At 49.0% G+C, this 25,428-nt stretch overlaps 1 protein-coding gene across 3 annotated transcripts in view; it reads right to left on the bottom strand.

The window, feature by feature from the left end:
• The window catches only part of hmbsb (hydroxymethylbilane synthase, b), a 55,870-nt gene that overhangs the window by 14,835 nt on the left and 15,607 nt on the right, over positions 1-25,428 (bottom strand). For 2 of the 3 annotated variants that reach the window (XM_085967643.1, XM_085967644.1), the window contains exons 2-8: positions 22,925-22,993; positions 21,108-21,180; positions 19,381-19,430; positions 16,620-16,675; positions 2,034-2,111; positions 1,421-1,498; positions 1,189-1,264 (exon numbers count right to left, since the gene is read on the bottom strand). In XM_085967643.1, coding sequence (XP_085823769.1) covers positions 1,189-1,264; positions 1,421-1,498; positions 2,034-2,111; positions 16,620-16,675; positions 19,381-19,430; positions 21,108-21,180; positions 22,925-22,993 — 480 coding nt within the window. Of the gene's footprint in view, positions 1-1,188; positions 1,265-1,420; positions 1,499-2,033; positions 2,112-16,619; positions 16,676-19,380; positions 19,431-19,546; positions 19,602-21,107; positions 21,185-22,924; positions 22,994-25,428 lie in introns of those variants that run through there. The other variant, XM_085967645.1, reaches the window with a different exon arrangement.

Below are 25,428 nucleotides of genomic sequence, written 5' to 3'. Positions count from 1 at the left end.
ACACAGCCGCAATTATACAGTATACGGAAGCCTCAAAATCTACTCCTGAATTTTGCCGGTTATTAGAGAATTCCGGATAATTAGGTGCCGTTTAAACAAGAGTTTCCTGTACCTCTTAATTTTCAAAGACTTAGGGGATTTTTTTCTGCTAATCAAGGTCACTGGCTATCCTAGAAGCACTTCCAGTGTAGGTACAGAATTACAGAGGATTTTATACTGTGGGCATGCTCACTGTGCCGAGACTGCCCTAAACTCATAGGCTGGGCTCAAAGCAGAGCTTCCGGTGCGAACCCATTGTATCTCATCAACCCCAAACAACATTTATGCGTTCTGGCAGAGTCGGGCTAATTTTGCCACATTTTGAAGACTGAATATTGTACAAAGAATTAATAGGATTTAAAAATTAACTTAGGAATTACCGAGTTAGTTATTGATGTAGGATCCTGGTCAGGCCGTAAGAGTGCTGTGCACAGTTCTGGTCTACATATTATTAAAAATGACATAGAAGCACTGCAGAAAATGCTAAAAACATCGACAAGGGTGGTACCAGAACTGAGAGATTACAACCATCAGGAAAGACTGAACAGGTTGGGGATTTTTTCTTCAGGAAAGAGAAGACTTAAAGGTGACCTGATAGAGGTCTTTAAAATTAGCAATGGGTTGGGCAGGGTAGATGTGGAGAGAATGTTTCCACTTGTGGGAGAATCCAAAACTAGGGGCCATCAATACAAGATAGTTACTAATAAATCCAATAGGGAAATGAGGAGAAATTTCTTTACTCAGAGAGTGGTTAGAATGTGGAACTCGCTACCATCGGGAGTGATTGAGGCAAATAGGGTGTTTTCAAAAGGAAACTAGACAAGTACATGAGAGTAAAGGGAATAGAAAGATAGGCTGAAAGACTGAGATGAGGCAGATGGAATGGGAGGAGACTCGTGTGGAGAATAAACACCAGTCCAGACTAGATGGGCCGAATGTCCTGATTCTGTGCTGTATATTCTGTAGTTTGATGTAATAATTCCTTAATATCCTAGTCTAAACATTTCAAAAAGAAAAATTTCAAAGGGTTTGTGGATAGACAGAGGAATAGGACTAAGTGGAGAGCTTTCAGAGAGCTGGCACAGGCACGATGGGCCGAATGGTTTTGTGATTCTGTGTACGTGGTTTTGAGCAGCAATAAAAGGATACAATATCCTTGAATTCCAGGTGAGGAAATCTCCTTTTGAGCTGCGCTGCTCGTCGTAAAGAACTAGTTCCCACTATGCTGTAGACAAGAGAGAGATGAAAACATCGCACAGAACAAGCCTCCCTCGACTCAAAGTAATCTTGTACAACAATCCAACACGAGAGCTTGTTTCCCTTCCTATCCTGAAAGCCCTGACGCTACACAGTAAAGCGTGCGCCTGTATCATTGCCTCACCTCCGCTCCGCCAGTGTACCCAGGGATTTCCCTGCATGGCTCGGGTGCAGAACGACAGCATCAAAAGGAATCTCGCGCCTGTAACAAGACAACAGTGGTCATCAATCAGAGCTCACCTCTGCATACTGTCTGCAGTTTATTTGCAATGAAAACCAGTAATTTCACTGCTTGTGGAGAGTTCCCAGTCAGGGCTCACTGTTTACATTGAAGGGGGCAGTGAAAATGGAACAATATGCCCACACAGAATTGTGGCTGGGGGGGGCGGGGAAGACGATTAAATGTAAAATAGTGTACAGGTGCCCACACAGCTTTTGCATCATTCCATTAGCTGTATAAACTGCAGGAGATGGAACATCCTTCCCAATTTCCTTGAGATTTAGACACAGAGTAAAGCTCCCTCTACACTGTCCCATCAAACACGCCCAGGGCAGGAACAGCACGGGTTAGATACAGAGGAAAGCTCCCTCTACACTGTCCCATCAAACACTCCCAGGGCAGGTACAGCATGGGTTAGATACAGAGTAAAGCTCAGCTGGAATGTAGGTACATGCTTCGTTGAGGAATTTGAACCACGCTGAACCTTCATTGAGATTCTCGACCTGAAAACACTCACTTGCATATGGCTCCAATTGTAAACCCAGGGGGGAGTGTGGTTGGCAGGTCCTTCAGAGAGTGAACTACCAGGTCAACCCTGCATCAGAGGAACAGGATGTGAGATGCCAGCAGAAAGAATCCACAGTGTAGCAGATAACGTTACAGAATAAAGACATTTACAACAAAGAATACACTCCATTACCTAGGCCAATAGGACAACACACCACCAAGGTTGAAAAACAGAGAACATAAGAAATAGGAGCAGGAGTCGGCCATTCGGCCCCTCGAGCCTGCTCCGCCATTCGGCCCCTCGAGCCTGCTCCGCCATTCGGCCCCTCGAGCCTGCTCCGCCATTCGGCCCCTCACGCCTGCTCCGCCATTCGGCCCCTCAAGTCTGCTCTGCCATTCAATAAGATCATGGCTGATCTGATCTTGGCCTCAACTCCACTTTTCTGCCTGTTCCCCATAACCCTCGACTCTCCTGTAGCTCAAATATCTGTCTATCGCAGCCTTGAATATATTCAATGACTCCGCCGCCACAGATCTCTAGGGTAGAGAATTCCAAAGATTCACGACCCTCAGAAGAAATTCCTCCTCATCTCCGTCTTAAATGGGCGACCCACTTATTCTGAAACTATACCCCCTAGTTCTAGATTCCCCCACGAGGGGAAACATCCTCTCAGCATCCACCCTGTTCAGCCCCCTCAGAATCTTATATGTTTCAATAAGATCACCTCTCATTCTTCTAAACTCCAGTGAGTATAGGCCCAACCTGCTCAACCTTTCCTCATAAGACAGCCCCTTCATCCCAGGAATCAACCTAGTGAACCTTCTCTGAACTGTCTCCAATGCAAATATATCCCTCCTTAAATAAGACGACCAAAACTGTACGCAGTACTCCAGGTGTGGTCTCACCAACGCCCCGTACAGTTGTAGCAAGACTTCCCTACATTTATACTCCATCCCCCTTTGTAATAAAGGCCAACATTCCATTTGCCTTCCTAATTACTTGCTGCACCTGCATGTTAACTTTTTGTGTTTGATGTACGAGGACCCCCAGATCCCTCTGTACCGCAGCATTCTGTAGTCTCTCTCCATTTAAATACTATTTTGCTTTTCTATTCTTCCTAACAAAGTGGATAACCTCACATTTTCCCACATTATATTCCATCTGCCAAATGTTTTCCCACTCACTGAACCTGTCTATATCCCATTGCAGACTCTGTGTCCTCCTCACAACTTACTTTCCCACCTATCTTTGTATCGTCAGCAAATTTGGCTACAGTACACTCGGTCCCTTCACCCAAGTCATTAATATAGATTGTAAATAGTTGAGGCCCCAGCACGGAGCCCTGTGGCACCCCACTAGTTACAGTTTGCCAACCTGAAAATGACCCATTTATCCCGACGCTCTGCTTTCTGTTAGTTAGCCAATCCTCTATCCATGCTAATATATTACCCCTAACCCCATGAGCTCTTATCTTGCGCAGTAACCTTTTATGTGTCACCTTATCGAATGACTTTTCGAAATCCTAACACACTACATCTACTGTTTATTCTTTATCCACCCTGCTCGTTACATCATCAAAGAACTCTAATAAATGTCAAACACGATTTCCCCTTCATAAAACCATACTGACTCTGCTTGATTGTATTATGATTCTCTAAATGTCCTGCTATTACTCCCTTAATAATGGATTCCAGCATTTTCCCCAATGACAGATGTTAGGCTAACTGGCCGATAGTTTCCGGCTTTCTGTCTCCCTCCTTTCTTGAAAAGGGGAGTTACATTTGCGGTTTTCTAATCCACTGGGACCTTTCCAGAATCCAGGGAATTTTGGAAGATTACAGCCAAAGCATCCACTATCTCTGCAGCCACTTCTTTTAAGACCCTAGGATGAAGGTCATCAGGTCCAGGGGACTTGTCAGCCTTTAGTCCCATTAGTTTGCCTAGTACTTTTCCTCTAATGTTAGTGGTTGTTTTAAGTTCCTCCCTCCCTTTTGCCCCTTGATTTTCCACTATTATTGGGTTGCTTTTAGTGTCTTCTACCGTGAAGGCAAATACAAAAGATTTGTTCAAAGTCTCTGCCGTTTCCTTGTTTCCCATTATTAATTCCCCAGTCTCATCCTCTAAGGGACCAACGTTTACTTTAGCTACTCTCTTCCTTTTTATATACTTGCAGAAGCTCTTACTGTCTGTTTTTACATTCCTTGCTAGTTTACACTTGTTGTGTACTTTGAATGTGTATTAGAATTGTCCCACATGGGATACCGTAGTGGTGATTTGCAATGCACCATGGGAAATGTAGTGCATTGAGTGAAGAAGCACATTGTAAATAAAATGGCCGTTAACTAAACTCTCCACCCCGAAGTCCTTCTTAATTGTTATATAGGTAAGGGTATAAAACCCCTTGAGACACAACAAAACTGGCGACGAGGACGACGGACTTGCGCATCACTTTGCGCTGGAATCGGCGATGTTTAAAGTAAGAAGTTCCTGTCTTTTCTTAATGGCGCGCCCGCAGTTTAGTGCTGATGCAATCGCCTCGTAAAGGTGGCGGTTCGTGTGTTACACAAATAAGAAGGGGGAGAGTAACGATACAGTGAAACGAAGTGGAGGAAAAGGACTGTAAAAATTTTTTTTTTTTTTTTTTTTTTTTTTTTAAAAAGTGGAGGAAAAGGACTGCAAAGATAAAAAAAAAAAAAAAAAATGGCTATGCGTTTGGACCATTTGATGAAACGGCAGAGCAATGGAGTGCTTAGACAGAGTGTTTCGGATTTTTCGTGACTGCAAATGGCATTAAAGATGACGTGAAAGTGGTGACGTTCCTCAGTGTGATCGGAGCAAAAACATTTGGCTTGTTACGGAGTTTAAGAACATAAGAAATAGGAGCAGGAGTAGGCCAATTGGCCCCTCGAGCCTGCTCCGCCATTCAATAAGATCATGGCTGATCTGATCCTAACCGCCAATCTACTATCACAGAACCATCTCCTGAATCTAACAGAATTAGACACATGAAATAGGAGCAGGATCAGGCTACACGGCCCCTGGGCCCACTCCGCTACCCACAGGGCCATGTCCAATCCGAACCTAGACTCATGTCCAAATTCCTGCCCGCTCCCCGTAGCCCTTAATTCCCTTTACTTCTAGGAAACTGTCTATTTCTGTTTTAAATTTATGTAATGATGTAGCTTCTACAGCTTTTTGGGGCAGCATATTCCATGGACCTACCACCCTGAGTGAAGTAGTTCCTCCTCATCTCAGTTTTGAAAGAGCAGCCCCTTATTCGAAGACTATGCCCCCTAGTTCTAGTTTCACCCATCATCGGGAACATCCTCCCCGCATCCACCCGATCCAACCCCTTCACAATCTTATATGTTTCAATAAGATCGCCTCTCATTCTTCTGAACTCCAATGAGTAGAGTCCCAATCTACTCAACCTCTCCTCATATGTCCATCCCCTCATCCCCGGGATTAACCGAGTGAACCTTCTTTGTACTGACTCGAGAGCAAGTATGTCCTTTCTTAAGTATGGACACCAAAACTGTATGCAGTATTCCAGGTGCGGTCTCACCAATACCTTGTACAACTGAAGCAATACCTCCCTATTTTTATATTCTATCCCCCTAGCAATGAAAGCCAACATTCCATTGGCCTAGTTAATCACTTGCTGCACCTGCATACTAACCTTTTGAGTTTCGTGCACCAAGACCCCCAGATCCCTTTGTATTTCAGTACTTTCCAGTTTCTTGCCATTAAGATAATAACTTGCTCTACGATTTTTCCTGCCAAAGTGCATAACCTCACACTTTCCAGTATTGTATTCCATCTGCCAAATCTCTGCCCACTTACTTAGCCTGTCTATGTCCCCTTGCAGGTTTTTTATGTCCTCCTCACTCACTACTTTCCCTCCCATCTTTGTATCATCTGCAAACTTTGATATGTTACACTCGGTCCCCTCCTCCAAATCGTTAATATAGATTGTAAAGAGTTGGGGACCCAGCACTGACCCCTGCGGAACACCACTAGTTACGGATTGCCAGTCTGAGAATGAACCATTTATCCCAACTCTCTGCCTTCTGTTAGATAGCCAATCCTCTATCCATGCCAGAATATTACCCCCAATCCCGTGATTTTTTATCTTAAGTAATAATCTTTTGTGTGGCACCTTGTCAAATGCCTTTTGGAAGTCTAAATACACTACGTCCACTGGTTCCCCTTTATCCACCCTATATGTTACTTCCTCAAAGAGCTCCAGCAAATTTGTCAAACATGACTTCCCCTTCATAAAACCATGCTGACTTTGTCCTATTAAATTATGATTATCCAAATGTCCTGTTACTGTCTCCTTAATAATGGACTCCAAAATTTTACCTACCACAGATGTTAGGCTAACCGGTCTATAGTTTCCAGCCTTCTGTCTACTGCCCTTTTTAAATAAGGGTGTTACATTAGCAGTTTTCCAGTCTGCCGGGACCTTTGCTGAGTCCAGGGAGTTTTGGAAAATTACCAATGCATCCACAATCCCTACCGCCACTTCCCTCAAGGCCCTAGGATGTAAGCCATCAGGTCCAGGTGATTTATCCGCCTAGAGTCCCATTATTTTACCGAGTACCACTTCCTTAGTGATTTTGATCGTGTTTAGCTCCTCCCCCCCTATAGCCCCCTGTTTGTCCAGTGTTGGGATATTCTTAGTGTCCTCTACTGTAAAGACGGATACAAAATATTCATTCAGTGTTTTTGCCATCTCCATATTTCCCACCATTAATTTCCCGGTCTCATCCTCTAAGGGACCAACATTTACTTTAGCCACCCTTTTTCTTTTTATATAACTATAAAAACTCTTACCATCTGTTTTTATATTTTTTGCTAATTTACTTTCATAATCTATCTTCCCTTTCTTAAATCAATCTTTTTGTTATTTTTTGCTGTCTTTTAAAGTTTTCCCAATCCTCTATCCTCCCACTAGATTTGGCTACCTTATATGCCCTTGTTTTTAGTCGAATATTATCCTTAATTTCTTTACTTAGCCACGGATGGCTGTCTTTTCTTTTACACCCTTTTCTTCTCAGTGGAATATATTTTTTTTGGAAGTTGTAAAATAACTCATGTATCGTCTTACCCTTTAATCTATTTTCCCAATCCACTCTACTCAATTCCGCTCTCATACCTTCATAGTCTCCTTTATTCAAGCTTAGCACGCTTGTTTGAGATCCAACCTTCTCACCCTCTAATTGAATATGGAATTCAACCATGTTATGGTCACTCATTCCAAGGGGATCCTTTACTAGGACATTTTTAATTAATCCTGTCTCGTTACACAGGACCAGATCTAAGGTTGCTTGCCCCCTGGTCGGTTCAGTTACATACTGCTCAAGAAACCCATCCCTAATACACTCAATGAACTCATCCTCAAGGCAGCCCTGCCCAATTTGATTTGTCCAATTAATATGATCGTTAAAATCCCCCATAATTATAGATGTTCCCTTATTACAAGCCTCAACTATTTCCTGATTGATACTCCGTCCAACAGAGTTGCAACTGTTCGGAGGCCTATAGACTACGCCCACTAGTGTTTTTTCCCCCTTATTATTCCTTAACTCCACCCAAACTGTTTCATTATCCTGATCTTTTGACCCAATATCATTTCTCTGTATTACAGTGATTCCTTCCTTTATTAACATAGCCACCCCACCTCCCCTTCCTTCCTGCCTGATCGTTAAATAACCTGGTATGTTTAATTCCCAGGCATTGTCACCCTGCAGCCATGTTTCTGTAATGGCCACAAGATCATACCCATATGTAGTTATTTGTGCCATTAACTCGTCTACTTTGTTACGAATGCTACGTGCATTCAGATAGAGAACTTTCAAATATGTTTTGTGACACTTAGTTCCTGCTTTTGCACCCGGATAAGCCCGGCGCTAAGACATATGATCAGATTGTGGAAGTTTTGGAAACACATTTCGCACCCAAGCCGCTGCTGATTGCCGAGAGGTTCAGGTTTCACAAACGAAACCAAGGGGAGGGTGAGTCCATAGCCGAATATGTTGCAGTGCTAAAGAAGCTAACTGAGCATTGTGAGTTTGGTGAAACTCTAAATGACACTGTCCGTGATAGGTTTGTGTGTGGATTAAGATGTGAAGCAACACAGAAGCGCTTGCTCACGACTGACAAACTGACGCTTAAATCAGCAGTGGCGCTCGCTGTGTCTATGGAGTTAGCAGCTAAAGATGCACAGCTGTTGGGGGCTGCAACAAGAGTGCACAGGGTAGCAGCTACACCGGATAAGCACGCAAGGGGCGCCAGAGTGTTACAGATGTGGAAGGTCAGGTCATCAGCCATCTGACTGCTGGTGTAAAGACCTGACCTGTCGGAAATGTGAAAAGAAAGGACACATTGAACGTGTGTGTAAAGGGCAAAGCAAACAATCCTACACAGAGACACACAAAAACAAACAAGGAAACACATCCAACTGGCGTTCTAAAAAGAAAAACCTACACATGGTGAAACAAGAACAGGAAGACAGTGACACAGACTCTGATGGGGAGCTGAATCTCCATGTGTTAACGGTGAATGGAGGCTCATCAGGCTATGGAGTCACTCCACTACTAGAGGGAATGCCGTTCAAAATGGAGCTGGATACGGGGGCCGCTGTCTCCTTGATTTCAGAGAAGCTATTCAAAGAAAAACTGAACCACCTATCACTGACGCCGGCCAAGCTCATCTTAAAGACCTACACTGGGGAAACAGTCCCAATGCTGGGTAAGACAGAGGTCAAGGTGGAGCTTAATGGACAAACCGTGATGCTGCCAGTTTACGTGGTCAAGGGTGACTATCCATCCCTGATGGGCAGGCCATGGTTGGAGAAAATTCATCTGGATTGGAAAAAAGTGAATGCGGTGTCAGTCGAAGAGGCGGGGCTAACGGCAATGTTGACAAAGCATGCGGCTGTCTTTGGCGGAGAATTGGGGAGTATGAAGGGGATTACGGTCAAACTCGAGGTGAAGCCTGACAGCCAGCCATGATTCCTGAAGGCCAGGAACGTTCCCTGCACCCTCAGACCAAAGGTGGAGGCTGACCTGGAGCGTCTGGTCAAGATAGGGGTCCTGGTGCCGGTTTCGCACAGTGAGTGGGCCACGCCCGTGGTACCAGTGATGAAGAGTGACGGCGCAGTTCGCTTATGTGGAGATTTCAAAGTAACAGTGAATCCTGTGCTCTCAGCTGAACAGTACCCCCTCCCCATCATTGAAGATCTTTTCGCGGGTCTAGCAGGCGGTCAGAAGTTTAGCAAGATTGATCTATGCCAAGCCTACTTACAGATGCATGTAGAAGAGGACTCACAGAAGTACCTCACCATCACCACCCACAAGGGCCTCTACAGGTACTGCCGCCTACCCTTTGGTATAACGTCAGCACCAGCATTGTTTCAGTGGGCTATGGACCAGATCTTAAGCGGCATTCCAGGGGTACAATGTTATCTCGACAATATCCTTGTCACAGGAAAGGACGACAACGAGCATCTGCAGAACCTGACGAAGACACTGGGAAGACTTGAAGAATATGGCTTACACGTTCGCAAGGACAAATGCGAATTTTTCAAGCCATCAGTGGAGTACCTAGGCCATGTCATCGACGCGGACGGCCTACACACAGCACCGTCGAAAGTGAAAGCCATTGCCGACGCTCCTGCACCTACAAATGTCGGCCAGCTGCGGTCATTCTTAGGTCTCCTGAACTATTACGGAAAGTTTATTCCACAGCTGGCATCACTGTTGAAGCCATTACATGAGTTGCTGTGTCAGGGCAAGGCCTGGGCATGGACGAAGGAGTGCGAAGCTGCATTCCAGAAAGCCAAAGCAGCTTTGACTGACCCCAGAGTGTTGACGCACTTTGACCCGTCGTTGCAGATTCAGCTGGCCTGTGACGCGTCGCCTTATGGCGTCGGCACGGTCGTGTCCCACATATTTCCCTCAGGCGAAGAGAAGCCGATTGCATTCGCGTCAAGGTCCCTGAGCAAGGCGGAGGTGAAATACCCGCAAATCGAAAAAGAGGCTTTGGGCATCATCTTTGGAATCAAAAAGTTCCATCACTACTTGTTCGGAAGGAAATTCACCTTGCTGATGGATCATCGTCTTCTTGACATCGATCTTTGGTCCACACACAGGAATACCCTCCCTGGCAGCGTGCAGGATGCAGCGCTGGGCGCTGATGTTAAGCGCTCACAATTACAACATCAAATACCGGAGGTCAGCAGCACATGGCAATGCGGACAGATTGTCAAGACTTCCGCTGCCTGTGCCCTCTGAAGGCTGCGAGCAGAAGATTTTCTACTTTGACATGGTGAGCAATGCCCCTGTCACGGCCCAGCAGGTCAAGAATGAGGCCAGAGTGGAGCCTACGCTATCCAAGGTGCTGGATCGGGTGATGCGAGGAGACGGATCACGGGTGTCAGACACACCACCTGAGCTCCTACCTTACCTGTCAAGAGGGAAGGAGTTGTCTGTCACATCAGGATGCCTCCTTTGGGGCATGCGAGTGATCATACCACCAAAGCTGCGGAAAGATGTCCTCAACGAGCTGCACTCAGGACATTGTGGTATTGTCCGGATGAAGGAGCTGGCACGAAGCTACTTCTGGTGGCCCGGTCTCGATCATGAAATTGAAGTTGAAGCGAAATCATGCCCATTATGCGAGACAACCAGGGATACGCCAAGAGCAGCGCCACTGCATCCATGGGAATGGCCGGCGACACCGTGGCAACGGATCCATCTGGACTTCGCGGGACCAGTGGAAGGAACGATGTTCCTGGTCGCAGTGGACTCCCATTCCAAATGGCCGGAGGTTGCAGTAATGTCCACTACCACTACGGAGAAAACCATCGAGACTCAGAGATGTTCGGGCGATTTGGTCTGCCGGAGCAGATCATAACCGACAATGTAACACAGTTCACATCCCAGGATATGGAGGAGTTCCTCAAGAGCAATGGAATCCAGCACACGTTCTCCGCGCCTTATCATCCATCCACGAATGGATTGGCGGAGAGATTTGTCAGAACACTGAAACACGCGTTGAAAGCGGCAAGAAGTGATGCTCCTCCAAAGCAGCGCCTGAATGCTTTCTTGCTGAAATACCGAAACACGCCTCATGCTACGACTGGAGCATCTCCTGCTTACCTACTCATGGGAAGGCAGCTACGGACACGCCTTGACCTGCTGAGGCCAACGTCCACAGAAGCAGTGGTGCACGCCAATCAGCAGACGAGCTCAGAGGTCCAAAGAACGACACCTTGCGGTGGGGGGCAAAGTCCTCGCGCGTAACTACACCACCCCGGAGCGGTGGGTCCCGGCTACGGTCATTCAAAAGACGGGCCCCGTTTCATACCGAGTCCGCACCGGAGACGACCGAACATGGAGACGGCACGTAGACCAGTTACTGCCAAGACAGTCGCCACAGGTAACCCAAGAAACAGAGGATCAAGGACCTGCTGGGGGCTCCAGCAGGAACTGGTCGTCCGACCCTGAGACGGTGGCACCATCCACTCTTGTGCCATCGAGGGAGGAAGCCATGCCTGCAGGGTCACGGGAGAGCCAGCCAGAGCCTGCTCCTGAGACCGTTACCCCCAAAGAGAAAGGCAGCCTCCAGAGCGCCTTAGTTACAGTTAGTGCTAACCGGTGTGCATGGGGCAGAATAATCCCCAGGGTTAGCGGAATGTAGAGGCAGTCTACCCTCTCTTCCAAAGTTATAGTCATTTTCAGTTATTCTGTTTTGTGGACATTCTATTTTAAGGGGGAGGAAATATGTTGTGTATTTTGAATGTGAATTAGAATTGTCCCACATGGGATACTGTAGTGGTGATTTGCAATGCGCTATGGGAAATGTAGTGTATTGAGTGAAGAAGCACATTGTAAATAAAATGGTCATTAACTAAACTCTCCACCCCGGAGTCCTTCTTAATTGTTATATAGGTAAGAGTATAAAACCCCTTGAGACACAACAACACTCTCAATCTATTTTCTCCCTTTTTTTTTAAGTCATCCTTTGCAAGTTTCTAAAAATTTCCCAATCTTCTGGCCTACCGCTAATCTTCGCAACATTGTGTGCCTTTTCTTTCAATTTGATACCATCCTTAACTTCCTTTGTTAGCCACGGATGGTTAATCCTTCTCGTAGAGTCTTTCTTTCTCACTGGAATATATCTTTGTTGAAAGTTATGAAATATCTCCTTAAATGTCTGCCACTGCTTATCTACCGTCTTACCTTTCAATCTATTTTCCCAGTTCACTTTAGCCAACTCGGTCTTCATATTCTTGTAATTGCCTTTATTTAAGTTTAAGACACTAGTTTCAGACCCAAGCTTCTCACCCTCAAACTGAATGTGAAATTCTAGCATGTTATGATCACTCTTCCCCAGAGGATCCTTTACTATGAGATCATTAATTAATCCGGTCTTATTACACATTACCACATCTAAAAAAGCCTGTTCCTTAGCTGGTCCCACAACGTATTGTTCTAAGAAACTGTCCTGAATACACACTATGAACTCATCCTCAAGGCTACCTTTGCCAATTTGATTTGTCCAATCTATATGAAGATTAAAATCACCCACGATTATTGCAGTACCTTTCTTACAAGCTCCCATTATTTCTTGATTTATACTCTGTCCTAGTGTAGCTACTGTTAGGGGGCCTATAGACTACTCCCACCAGTGACTTCTTTCCCTTATTATTTCTCATCTCCACCCAAACTTGATTCTACATCTTGATCTTCCGAACCAGTATCATTTCTCACTACTGTACTGATCTCATCCTTTATTAACAGAGCTACCCCATCTCCTTTTCCTTTCTGCCTATCCTTCCGAAATGTCAAATACCCCTGAATATTCAGTTCCCAGCCTTGGTCACCTTGCAACCACATCTCTGTAATGGCTATGAGATCATACCCATTTATTTCTACTTGTGCTATTAATTCATCTATCTTGTTACGAATGCCGCGTGCATTCAGATAAAGAGCCTTTAATTTGGTCTTTTTACCATTTTTCCCTCCTCTGACCCTATTAGCTGGTGCACTCTTAAGGCTGTACACTCTGCCCCTTCCTGTCACACTCTGGTTATCATTACCCCTATCGCTACCCTGCACTATTGCCTTCTCCTTTCTCTTTAACTTTCTAAATTTACCCTCACCCTCCCCTATTTAGTTTGAAGCCCTATCTACAGCCATAGTTATTCGATTTGCCAGGACACTGGTCCCAGCATGGTTCAAGTGACGCCTGTCCCAACAGAACAGCTCCCTCTTTCCCTAGTACTGGTGCCAGTGCCCCATGAATCGAAACCCATTTCTCCCACACCAATCTTTGAACCACGCATTCATCTCTCTGATCTTATTAACCCTATGCCCATTTGTTCCCGGCTGAGGTAGTAATCCAGAGATTACCACCTTTGTGGTTCTGCTTTTTAATTTAGCCCCTAGCTGCTCATACTCCCTCAGCAGAACCTCTTTCCAAGTCCTACCTATGTCGTTGCTACCTACTTGGACCACGAAAACTGGATCCTTCCCCTCCCACTCCAGGTTCCTCTCCAGCCCCGAGGAGACGTCCTTAACCCTGGCACCGGGCAGGCAACAGCCATCGGGACTCAAGCTCTCGGCTGCAGAGAACAGTATCTATCCTCCTAACTATACTGTCCCCTACCACTACTACATTGCTTCTTACTCCCCCAACTTGAATGACCCCCTGTACCATGGCGCTGTGGTCAGTTTGCTCATCCTCCCTGCGGTCCCTGCTCTCATCCACACAGGCTGCAAGAACCTCATACCTGTTGGACAAGTGCAAGGGCTGAGGCACCTCCAATGCTACCTCCTGGATCCCCATACCTGTCTCAGAAGACAAAGTAAGTCAGGAGATATCTTCCTGCCCACTACAGAGATTGAGCACATAATCCAGGCCGACACCCCAGTGCAGTACCGAGGGAGCGCTGCACTGTTAGAGGAGCAGTACTGAGGGAGCGCTGCACTGTCGGAGGAGCAGTACTGAGGGAGCGCTGCACTGTCGGAGGAGCAGTACTGAGGGAGCGCTGCACTGTCGGAGGTGCAGTACTGAGGGAGCAATGCGCTGTCGGAGGTGCAATACTGAGGGAGCAATGCACTGTTGGAGGGGCTGTGTGGGAGCAAAAGTTCGTATTACCCGAGTACCTCGCTATTCTTTCTGCGGATTCTGTGAGACCAGCACATGCTGGGTTAAAAGTTAAAACAGCTTTCTGCTGAACCTGGGTTGCAAGAGGATTTTGGGGAAGATGTCTTCAGGGGAAAGATGTGTAAGAGTCATTCAACCATATTTGAATGTCAACTTGATAACTCTGTCTCCGGAAGGGAAGGTTAATTGCGGCAATAAAACAATTAGAAGAGTTGAGAGCCTGGATGTTTAGTTTATGTAGTTATTCTGTGGCATTTGGACATACCTTGATTTATTGATAGTATGCATGGCATGTAGTAATCAAAATGGAAAATTAGTATAAGAAATGTAAGGGTACAAGGTTTAATAGCAAACACTGGAATTGGAGCATGCGTGTCTCAAAAGCAGCTAGCTCACACTGGAATCATGGAAAGTGTGTGTCTCAGCAGCACTCACACTGGTTTGTGTAGTATGAGGTTTCAATAAAGACCTGATCCTGCATTACTACAACTGTGTGTGTTGTGTGTGTCTGTGTCTGTGTGTGTATAATCTGACGTTTAAAGCAACAAAACGAATAAGAACAAGAAAGCAGACCAACAGGCTGTCTGAGGGAGTGCGGCGCTGCTGAGCGCCGCGCTGCCGGAGGGGCGGCGCCGCGGGAGCGCCGGGGCGGCGCCGAGGGAGCGCCGCGGCCGCCGGAGGGGCGGCGCCGAGGGAGCGCCGCGGCCGCCGGAGGGGCGGCGCCGAGGGAGCGCCGCGGCCGCCGGAGGGGCGGCGCCGAGGGAGCGCCGCGGCCGCCGGAGGGGCGGCGCCGAGGGAGCGCCGCGGCCGCCGCCGAGGGAGCGCCGCGGCCGCCGCCGAGGGAGCGCCGCGGCCGCCGGAGGGGCGGCGCCGAGGGAGCGCCGCGGCCGCCGGAGGGGCGGCGCCGAGGGAGCGCCGCGGCCGCCGGAGGGGCGGCGCCGAGGGAGCGCCGCGGCCGCCGGAGGGGCGGCGCCGAGGGAGCGCCGCGGCCGCCGGAGGGGCGGCGCCGAGGGAGCGCCGCGGCCGCCGGAGGGGCGGCGCCGAGGGAGCGCCGCGGCCGCCGGAGGGGCGGCGCCGAGGGAGCGCCGCGGCCGCCGGAGGGGCGGCGCCGAGGGAGCGCCGCGGCCGCCGGAGGGGCGGCGCCGAGGGAGCGCCGCGGCCGCCGGAGGGGCGGCGCCGAGGGAGCGCCGCGGCCGCCGGAGGGGCGGCGCCGAGGGAGCGCCGCGGCCGCCGGAGGGGCGGCGCCGAGGGAGCGCCGCGGCCGCCGGAGGGGCGGCGCCGAGGGAGCGCCGCGGCCGCCGGAGGGGCGGCGCCGAGGGAGCGCCGCGGCCGCCGGAGGGGCGGCGCCGAGGGAGCGCCGCGGCCGCCGGAGGGGCGGCGCCGAGGGAGCGCCGCGCTGCCGGAGGGGCGGCGCCGAGGGAGCGCCTCGCTGCCGGAGGGGCGGCGCCGAGGGAGCGCCGCGCTGCCGGAGGGGCGGCGCCGAGGGAGCGCCGCGCTGCCGGAGGGGCGGCGCCGAGGGAGCGCCGCGCTGCCGGAGGGGCGGCGCCGAGGGAGCGCCTCGCTGCCGGAGGGGCGGCGCCGAGGGAGCGCCGCGCTGCCGGAGGGGCGGCGCCGAGGGAGCGCCGCGCTGCCGGAGGGGCGGCGCCGAGGGAGCGCCGCGCTGCCGGAGGGGCGGCGCCGAGGGAGCGCCGCGCTGCCGGAGGGGCGGCGCCGAGGGAGCGCCGCGCTGTCGGAGGGGCTGTACCGAGGGAGCGCTGCACTGTTGGAGGTGGCATATTTCAGATAAGACGATAAACCGAGACCACGTCTGCCCTCTCAGGAAGACATAAAAGATCCAATGTGTTATTTTGAAGAGCAGGGGTGTTTTCCCCTGTGTCCTGGCCAATATTTATCCCTCAATCAACATCACTAAACAGATTATCTGGTCATTATCACATTGCTGTTTGTGGGATCCTGTTGCGTGCAAATTGGTTGGCACGTTTCCTGCATTACAACAGTGACCACACTTCAAAAAGTACTTCATTGACTGTAAAACGCTTTGGGATGTCCCGAGGTCGTGAAAGGTGTTATATCTTCCCTTTCTCTTATTCCTTATTGACACTGGGGAAAACTCCCCTGCTGCTCTTCAAAATAATGCCATGGGATATTTTACATCCACCCGAGAGCACTCGCTCAGTCCTGCACTGGACTGTCAGCCTATATTTTGTGCTCAAGTCTCTCTGGTGGGTGGGATTTGAACCCACAAACTTCTGACTCAGGGGCACGCGTGCTGAGCCATGGTTGACACATTTATAATAGCTGACAAACAATCATATTAATTAATGTGAAGAGGAGTTTTTTTTAAAAAGATGGCTATTTCAACGGTAAGTTAGAGTTGACTGAATGACAGGTAGACAGACACCCTGGAATTCTTACTCGTTCTTCTCTAATGCAGTTTCCAGCTCCTTCGTGAACAGACTCTTCTCACCAATCTAACAGACAGAAATTAAACCGGGGTTAAGTGTCAGTGGCTTCAACCTGGGGCAAGTGTTTCCTCACGCACCCCCTCCCCACCCTCACCACAGAGCAGGGACAGCTGGTGCAGACAGCTGGTGAAACTGTCGGAGAGGCCACAATAGTCACACCCAACCCTACCACCATTAGCTACTGTGAGCAGCAATGGAATGGGGCTGCTTTAAAACAATAGGCAGATATTTTACATCTTTGGTATGGAGGTGAGCTCATTTCAAAATCTTTTACTCTACCCACATTTTTTGGGTTAATTTTTAAGGAATATTCATCTTAAGAAATGGAAAAATATCCCATTTGTACGAAAGGCTGATATTTAGTAGACGAGAATCATACACATATAAATTCAAGTGTAGCCATTGACCAAGTAATATTACCCATAATTACTCCTGGGTAACTAAAAAGCTAAGACTTGTTCAGAATGCAGCTGCAAGAACAGTCAAAAGTAGCTTTGACTAAGTTTTGATAACAAACAGTCACAGACTGCGAGTGAAGGTTAAATTGCTAAAAAAACATATGATGCTAAGTAGAAATTACAATTCGCTTACCAAAACTAATTGCAACAATATTTGAAGGATAATTAGTATAAGGACATAAAATGAGAGAGATCATGGAAGTTAAGTTATTTATCTGGTAGATTAAAGTGAGATAGTCCGGATACCTCACGACCACTGAAACAGCGTTGATATGGGCCCTTGGTATAAAGGCCTTGTACCAGGGAGGCAGGAAATGAAAGATATGGTAAATTCTAATGGGGTGAAAAACTATAAACAAGATAACAAGACAGCGGAATAGGGTTGATGGAAAAATACTGGAAAGGCGGGATAGAAACAAAGAAGATAGGAGGAGTAGGCCATTCGGCCCTTCGAGCCTACTCCGCCATTCAACGAGATCATGGCTGATCATCCAAACCCTAGCACCCGGTCCCTACACTGACATCCAAACCCTAGCACCCGGTCCCTACACTGACAGCCATCCCACCCAAGCCCTATCCCCGTAACCCCACGTATTTAATCCCCCCTAACACTAAGGGCCAATTTTTTTTTTTAATCATGGCCAATCAACCTAACCCGCACATCTTTGGACTGTGGGAGGAAACCGGAGCACCCGGAGAAAACCCACGCAAACACGGGGAGAATGTGCAAACTCCACACAGACAGTCACCCGAGGCCGGATTTGAACCCGGGTCCCTGGCGCTGTGAGGCAACAGTGCTAACCACTATGCTACCTTAGTCTGAGTGACAATGGTATTTTGACCATTAGAACCAATTAAAGAAGGTGATTTTGTTAAAGACCATATATGGACACTGACCAAATGAACTGTTGATAAGAAAAGGGTTAAAACCTCAATACTCAAAGAACAGCTTCACACAGACTTACTGCAAGAACAAAGGAACAGACTTAAAATGATGTCAGCTGTGTCCGAGAGGTTCCAGAGACCGAGGGCTGCGAGCTACTCGTTAAAACTGTCGCCTAATATTAAGTATATTACGCTGTAAGCTTAATAAATCTTGATCTATTGCTCAAACATACAGGCCGCTGCCTATTGGTGTCTTGTCCAAGAACTCAGATCATTAAGATCTTACACATTACACTATCAAGCATTACTACACCAGAGACAGCACAGGGTTAGATACAGAGTGACGCTCCCTCTACACTGTCCCATCAAACACTCCCAGGGCAGGTACAGCACAGGTTAGATACAGAGTAAAGCTCCCTCTACACTGTCCCATCAAACACTCCCAGGGCAGGTACAGCACAGGTTAGATAGAGTAAAGCTCCCTCTACACTGTCCCATCAAACACTCCCAGGGCAGGTACAGCACAGGTTAGATACAGAGTAAAGCTCCCTCTACACTGTCCCATCAAACACTCCCAGGGTAGGTACAGCACGGGTTAGATACAGAGTAAAGCTCCCTCTACACTGTCCCATCAAACACTCCCAGGGTAGGTACAGCACGGGTTAGATACAGAGTAAAGCTCCCTCTACACTGTCCCATCAAACACTCCCAGGGCAGGTACAGCACGGGTTAGATACAGAGTAAAGCTCCCTCTACACTGTCCCATCAAACACTCCCAGGGCAGGTACAGCACGGGTTAGATACAGAGTAAAGCTCCCTCTACAAACACTCCCAGGGCAGGTACAGCACGGGTTAGATACAAAGAAAATCTCCCTCTACACTGTCCCATCAAACACTCCCAGGGCAGGTACAGCACAGGTTAGATACAGAGTAAAGCTCCCTCTACACTGTCCCATCAAACACTCCCAGGGCAGGTACAGCACAGGTTAGATAGAGTAAAGCTCCCTCTACACTGTCCCATCAAACACTCCCAGGGCAGGTACAGCACAGGTTAGATACAGAGTAAAGCTCCCTCTACACTGTCCCATCAAACACTCCCAGGGCAGGTACAGCACGGGTTAGATATAGAGTAAAACTCCCTCTACGCCGTCCCATCAAACACTCCCAGGGCAGGTACAGCACAGGTTAGATACAGAGTAAAGCTCCCTCTACACTGTCCCATCAAACACTCCCAGGGCAGGTACAGCACAGGTTAGATACAGAGTAACGCTCCCTCTACACTGCTCCATTTAAAGGTGTTAATTCAAGGACCATTTCATGATGTGTACCTCGGAAATGTAGAAAATGGGAAATCAAAACAGACGATACCTTTGAGAGAGCTGTATCCAGAATTTTGTCCCCGGTGGTTGTCATAGCAACTACAGTGATAGAAAACAGCATTAACCCAGGGTGTGTAATCCAGTGGAGTATGTAGCATCTGTACGCAAACTTACAATGAGGGGAAGAAAAAGCTCTCAGGTTCAGCAATGCTCACCCTATCCGTTAGGCCGCACAACCTCATGCTCCCCAAGCACCGGTAATCCAAACTCCTGGGGGAGGTCAAAAATAACCAGTGGCCAATTTCAGAAAAAAATTGGGAAATTCCTCCCCGACTCCCTAAGGCAAAACTCCAGGTGATCAGGGCCACTCACGAAGCATCAGTAGATATACTAAACTAACCTTCCTCCCATCACCGACATTCAGGTGCACAGGACCGGAAATGTTTGCTTCTGTCCATCGGACTGGTCCCCAGGTCACACACACCCTGCCCCTTCCTACCCAACACACTCCAGTACACCCACTGTCAAAACTTCATCCATTAGCCTCTTAAAATTTATAACACCCTCCATTTGCACTGGCTCCCTGGCTTGACTATTCTGCACATTTACCATCCTGTGTGAGGCAGAATTATGTCTTAGCTGTGCATTCTCCCTTTATTCATCTGAGCTTGAATACATTTTTTTTAATTCGTTTATGGGATGTGGTCGTCGCTGGCAAGCCCGGCATTTATTGCCCATCCCTAATTGCCCCTTGAGAAGGTGGTGGTGAGCCGCCGCCTTCTTGAACCGCTGCAGTCCGTGTGGTGAAGGTGCTCCCACAGTGCTGTTAGGGAGGGAGTTCCAGGATTTTGACCCAGCGACGATGAAGGATCGGTGATATACTTCTAAGTCAGAATGGTGTGTGACTTGGAGGGGAACTTGGAGGTGGTGGTGTTCCCATGCGCCTGCTGCCCTTGTCCTTCTAGGTGGAGAGCTCGCAGGTTTGGGAGATGCTGCCGAAGCCTTGGCGAGTTGCTGCAGTGCATCTTGTAGATGGTACACACTGCAGCCATGGTACGCCGGTGGTGGAGGGAGTGAATGTTTAAGGTGGCGGATGGGGTGCCAATCAAGTGGGCAATTTTGTGCTGTATGCCCCTGCCCTAGAGAGGGGTACAGCACAAATTCACCAGGTAGATACCGGGGCTTAAAGGGTTAACGTACGAGGACAGGTTGCACAGACTGGGCTTGTATTCCCTCGAGTTTAGGAGGTTCAGGGGTGACTTAATCGAGGTGTTTAAGATGATTAAAGGAGTCGATAGGGGAGAGAGAGAGAAACTCTTTTCTCTGGTCGGGGAGTCCAGAACAAGGGGGCAAAATCTTAAAATTATAGCTGGGCCGTTCAGGGGTGATGTCAGGAAGCACTTATTTCACAAAGTAGTGGAAATCTGGAACTCTACCGCAACCCCCCCCCCCCCCCCACCCCCCCACCCCCCCAAAAAAGCTGTGAACTCTGGGAGTCAATTGGATCTTTCAAGGCAATCATTGAATGGCGGAACAGGCTCGAGGGGCTGAATGGCCTACTCCTGTTCCTATGTTTTCTATGTTAAGTTTATGCTTTGGGGTCTAGTTTATCTATTCCCTAAATACCTCAATAAGATCACCTCTAAGCTGCCTTTTTTACAATGTTAATATCTCAGGTACCCACAGTCTTTCCTCACAGTTCAGGTGCCCATCCCCATTTCTCAACATAACCAGAGGGATTCCCCCACCCCCATTCCCCAAGCAGCCTGTACTTACCGATTTCAAGTTGTACGTTTGGATAATGTTCTTTCAGCATGTCTGCCACAACACCAGTCTGAGTTCGAGCAAGCTGGGAGAAGCAAAACAAGATTAATCAGATTTCACACACACAGTGTACACACTCCCAGGTCAGGTAATAGCACAATAAAGCCACCACCACCTTCTCAGGGTAACTAGGGGTGGGCAATAAATGCCGGCCTTGCCAGCGACGCCCATATCCAATAAAATGAAGCAACAGGCCTGCTGCTAAGAGAAAAGTTATACTTATTTCTGGTAAGGACCATATCGAAAACTGTGGTCCTTTGAGTATAAACTTGGCTTGTATTCCTTGAGTTTAGAAGGTTGAGGGGTGATCTGATCAAGGTGTTCAATAGGGTAGATACGGAGAAACTATTTCCTCTGGAGAATGAACAACAAATTTAATGATGTCTGCCATTGTGATGACACTAAATTCAAGTAATAACAAATCCTTGGGCACATATCTTTAATATTGATTCTAATGTTTGCAGCTGCTTCCGCGCGGAGTTGCTACTCTGCCCGGCCCAGAGCTTTCAGTGAAACAAGAGTGGAGACGGGAGATGCAGTGGCAGATCACTAGTGCCAGGATATTCTGGGTCTACTCTGTTCAGAGCATTGGAGATGGGTCACTTGTACTTTGCGTGCAGCTGGCAGGGAGAGAAGTGTACGTCTGATGCCGGCTATACACAGGCAAAGTTAAAGTGCCTGTTGTGCTGCTGTAGAGATCTCTAGTGAAACCCTTAACGTAGCATTTCAGGGGAGAACTTTATCATAATTAATGGGAAACAATCAGTTGGAGAATTCTCAGAACAAAGACACTTATCTGGACTGTCCACCTGCCCCTCCCTTTGGTTTTATCGTGCAAACGCCCTATCCCACAATTCTTTCCCCAGTGACTCAGCCACAAACCGACACAACTCTGCAGATGTGGATAAGTGACAGGCTGCATGGGAACAGCCAGCCCCCTCACACACTGGGTACTGGTCACACCGATTACATGGTCATCCCATACTGGGTCTCAGCTGTGGCACTGCACACAGGCAACGCCTGGAGCTAAACCCTCTGACCATAAAAACATGCCCATGCACTGAACGAATGATTGCTCCAGAGGTTGAGATGCCCATGCACTGAACGAATGATTGCCCCAGGGGTTGAGATGCCCATGCACTGAGCGAATGATTGCTCCAGAGGTTGAGATGCCCATGCACTGAACGAATGATTGCCCCAGGGGTTGAGATGCCCATGCACTGAACGAATGATTGCCCCAGGGGTTGAGATGCCCATGCACTGAACGAATGATTGCCCCAGAGGTTGAGATGCCCATGCACTGAACGAATGATTGCTCCAGAGGTTGAGATGCCCATGCACTGAACGAATGATTGCCCCAGAGGTTGAGATGCCCATGCACTGAACGAATGATTGCCCCAGAGGTTGAGATGCCCATGCACTGAACGAATGATTGCTCCAGAGGTTGAGATGCCCATGCACTGAACGAATGATTGCCCCAGAGGTTGAGATGCCCATGCACTGAACGAATGATTGCTCCAGAGGTTGAGATGCCCATGCACTGAACGAATGATTGCTCCAGAGGTTGAGATGCCCATGCACTGAACGAATGATTGCTCCAGAGGTTGAGATGCCCATGCACTGAACGAATGATTGCCCCAGAGGTTGAGATGCACAAAGGATTGATGGGAAAAACCTTTTTCAAAAAAAATAGCACAAGACGTGGAATCAAGTACATTTAATGTTCAGGTTGGTGGAGAATACTTGGAAACAAAAAGAAAACAACTCACTTGGCTCTTTCTTGTTCCAACTCGGATGATTCTAGAAGAATTCTCATTCTCATTGTGAGGAGCCAAGTCCTAGAAGGGACAATGTGACAGAAATGGGATAAACGTACTGGCAACCAAAATAACCCAATAGCTCAGAGTGTGCAGGTGTGATGGGGACGTTATACAGTGACTAGCCATTCAACGTTAAAACATGCACTTCGATTATATTAACACACAAAAACAAAAGTTTGGAACAAACTGATTTTGTCCGACATCTCAAATGCATTCCTGTATTTTAGATTCTCTGTCAACTATGAAGCTAATTTTCTATATTATCGATTGTTAAAATGTTCCTTTTTGTCAAAGATCTTTTTCAGGGGACTCAAACAAGACAGGCTGAACACGTTTCCAGGCCAGGACTCAGGATAGTTGAGATTTTGTGACAATCCATTCTGCTGTTTATTTCAAACTGTCAATGTAATATTAAAGCTTGGTTTCAGCTGTGACTCAGCAGGCAGCACTCATCTCAGAGTCAGAAGGTAGTGGGTTCAAGTCCCACTCCAGAGACATGAACACATAATCCAGATTGACACTTCCAGTGCAGCACTGAGGGAGCGCCGCACTGTCGGAGGGGCGGCGCCGAGGGAGCGCCGCACTGTCGGAGGGGCGGCGCCGAGGGAGCGCCGCACTGTCGGAGGGGCGGCGCCGAGGGAGCGCCGCACTGTCGGAGGGGCGGCGCCGAGGGAGCGCCGCACTGTCGGAGGGGCGGCGCCGAGGGAGCGCCGCACTGTCGGAGGGGCGGCGCCGAGGGAGCGCCGCACTGTCGGAGGGGCGGCGCCGAGGGAGCGCCGCACTGTCGGAGGGGCGGCGCCGAGGGAGCGCCGCACTGTCGGAGGGGCGGCGCCGAGGGAGCGCCGCACTGTCGGAGGGGCGGCGCCGAGGGAGCGCCGCACTGTCGGAGGGGCGGCGCCGAGGGAGCGCCGCACTGTCGGAGGGGCGGCGCCGAGGGAGCGCCGCACTGTCGGAGGGGCGGCGCCGAGGGAGCGCCGCACTGTCGGAGGGGCGGCGCCGAGGGAGCGCCGCACTGTCGGAGGGGCGGCGCCGAGGGAGCGCCGCACTGTCGGAGGGGCGGCGCCGAGGGAGCGCCGCACTGTCGGAGGGGCGGCGCCGAGGGAGCGCCGCACTGTCGGAGGGGCGGCGCCGAGGGAGCGCCGCACTGTCGGAGGGGCGGCGCCGAGGGAGCGCCGCACTGTCGGAGGGGCGGCGCCGAGGGAGCGCCGCACTGTCGGAGGGGCGGCGCCGAGGGAGCGCCGCACTGTCGGAGGGGCGGCGCCGAGGGAGCGCCGCACTGTCGGAGGGGCGGCGCCGAGGGAGCGCCGCACTGTCGGAGGGGCGGCGCCGAGGGAGCGCGCCGCACTGTCGGAGGGGCGGCGCCGAGGGAGCGCGCCGCACTGTCGGAGCCGAGGGAGCGCGCCGCACTGTCGGCGGGGCAGTACCGAGGGAGCGCCACACTGGCGGAGGGGCAGTCTTTTGGATGAGATATTAAACCAAGGTCCCGTCTGCCTTCTCAAGTGGACGTAAAAGATCCCAGGGCACTATTTTGAAGAGGAGCAGGGAGTTCTCCCCTGTGTCCTGGCCAATATTTACCCATCAACCAACATCACTAAAACAGATATCTGGTCATTATCACATTACTGTTTGTGGGAGCTTGCTGTGTGCAAATTGGCTGTCGAATTTCCTACATTACAACAGTGACTATACTTCTAAAGTACTTCATTGGCTGTAAAGTGCTTTGGTAGATCCTGAGGTCATGAAAGGCGCTACAGAAATGCAAGTCTTTCTATATCAGAGAGAATTCTAGGATAGGAATTGCTGCAGTTTTCAGGGTGTTATTTTGCTGGGTTTTGTGTCCAAGACACAGCAGAGTTATCTGCAAGCACTTACAATTGTAACCCTGAAAATATTGTGGAAGATGATTCTATGACCTGGTGTCAGGTCACACTGAGTCATTCAATTTTAACAGGGAATCTGTATATTTTGCCACAAAATGTATGCGGCGTGAAGCAGAAATTGTAACTTTGGAGCGGTGACAGGCCCGGGAATACAACTGATCACACGGGGAGGAACCTAATCCTGTGGTGTTTCTGTATTGACCATCAGCGCAAACATTTGGAATAATCATCTCATTATTTTATTTAATTCACTGTGCATTACTTTACCTCAGTATTCCTCTGTTTAATATAGGGGTTAAAACCCGTGTTAAATGCACTGAGGTTCCTGGGGGCAGGATTCCGTCCATGTTAGCAGTAAAAGCAAAATAGAGTTTGGATAATTACAAATAAAATTTACACTCAAAACTATTGTCATCGCAGTAAGTTACCATCAAGCTGTTACAGGGTATAATCCTATTACCAGTCTCAGTGTGCCTTTAACGTAGTTAAAACCATCATTCCCCACGTTCTACAGCTTATCTTTACTGACTTCCTACCTGCAAATACTCTACGCAGTAAATGACTCACCAAGAT

The sequence above is a fragment of the Somniosus microcephalus genome, chromosome 26 (assembly GCF_052327205.1).
Source record: "Somniosus microcephalus isolate GS21.2 chromosome 26, FLI_Smic_1.0, whole genome shotgun sequence".
NCBI lineage: Eukaryota > Metazoa > Chordata > Chondrichthyes > Squaliformes > Somniosidae > Somniosus > Somniosus microcephalus.
This window is presented reverse-complemented; position numbering and strand designations above follow the sequence as displayed.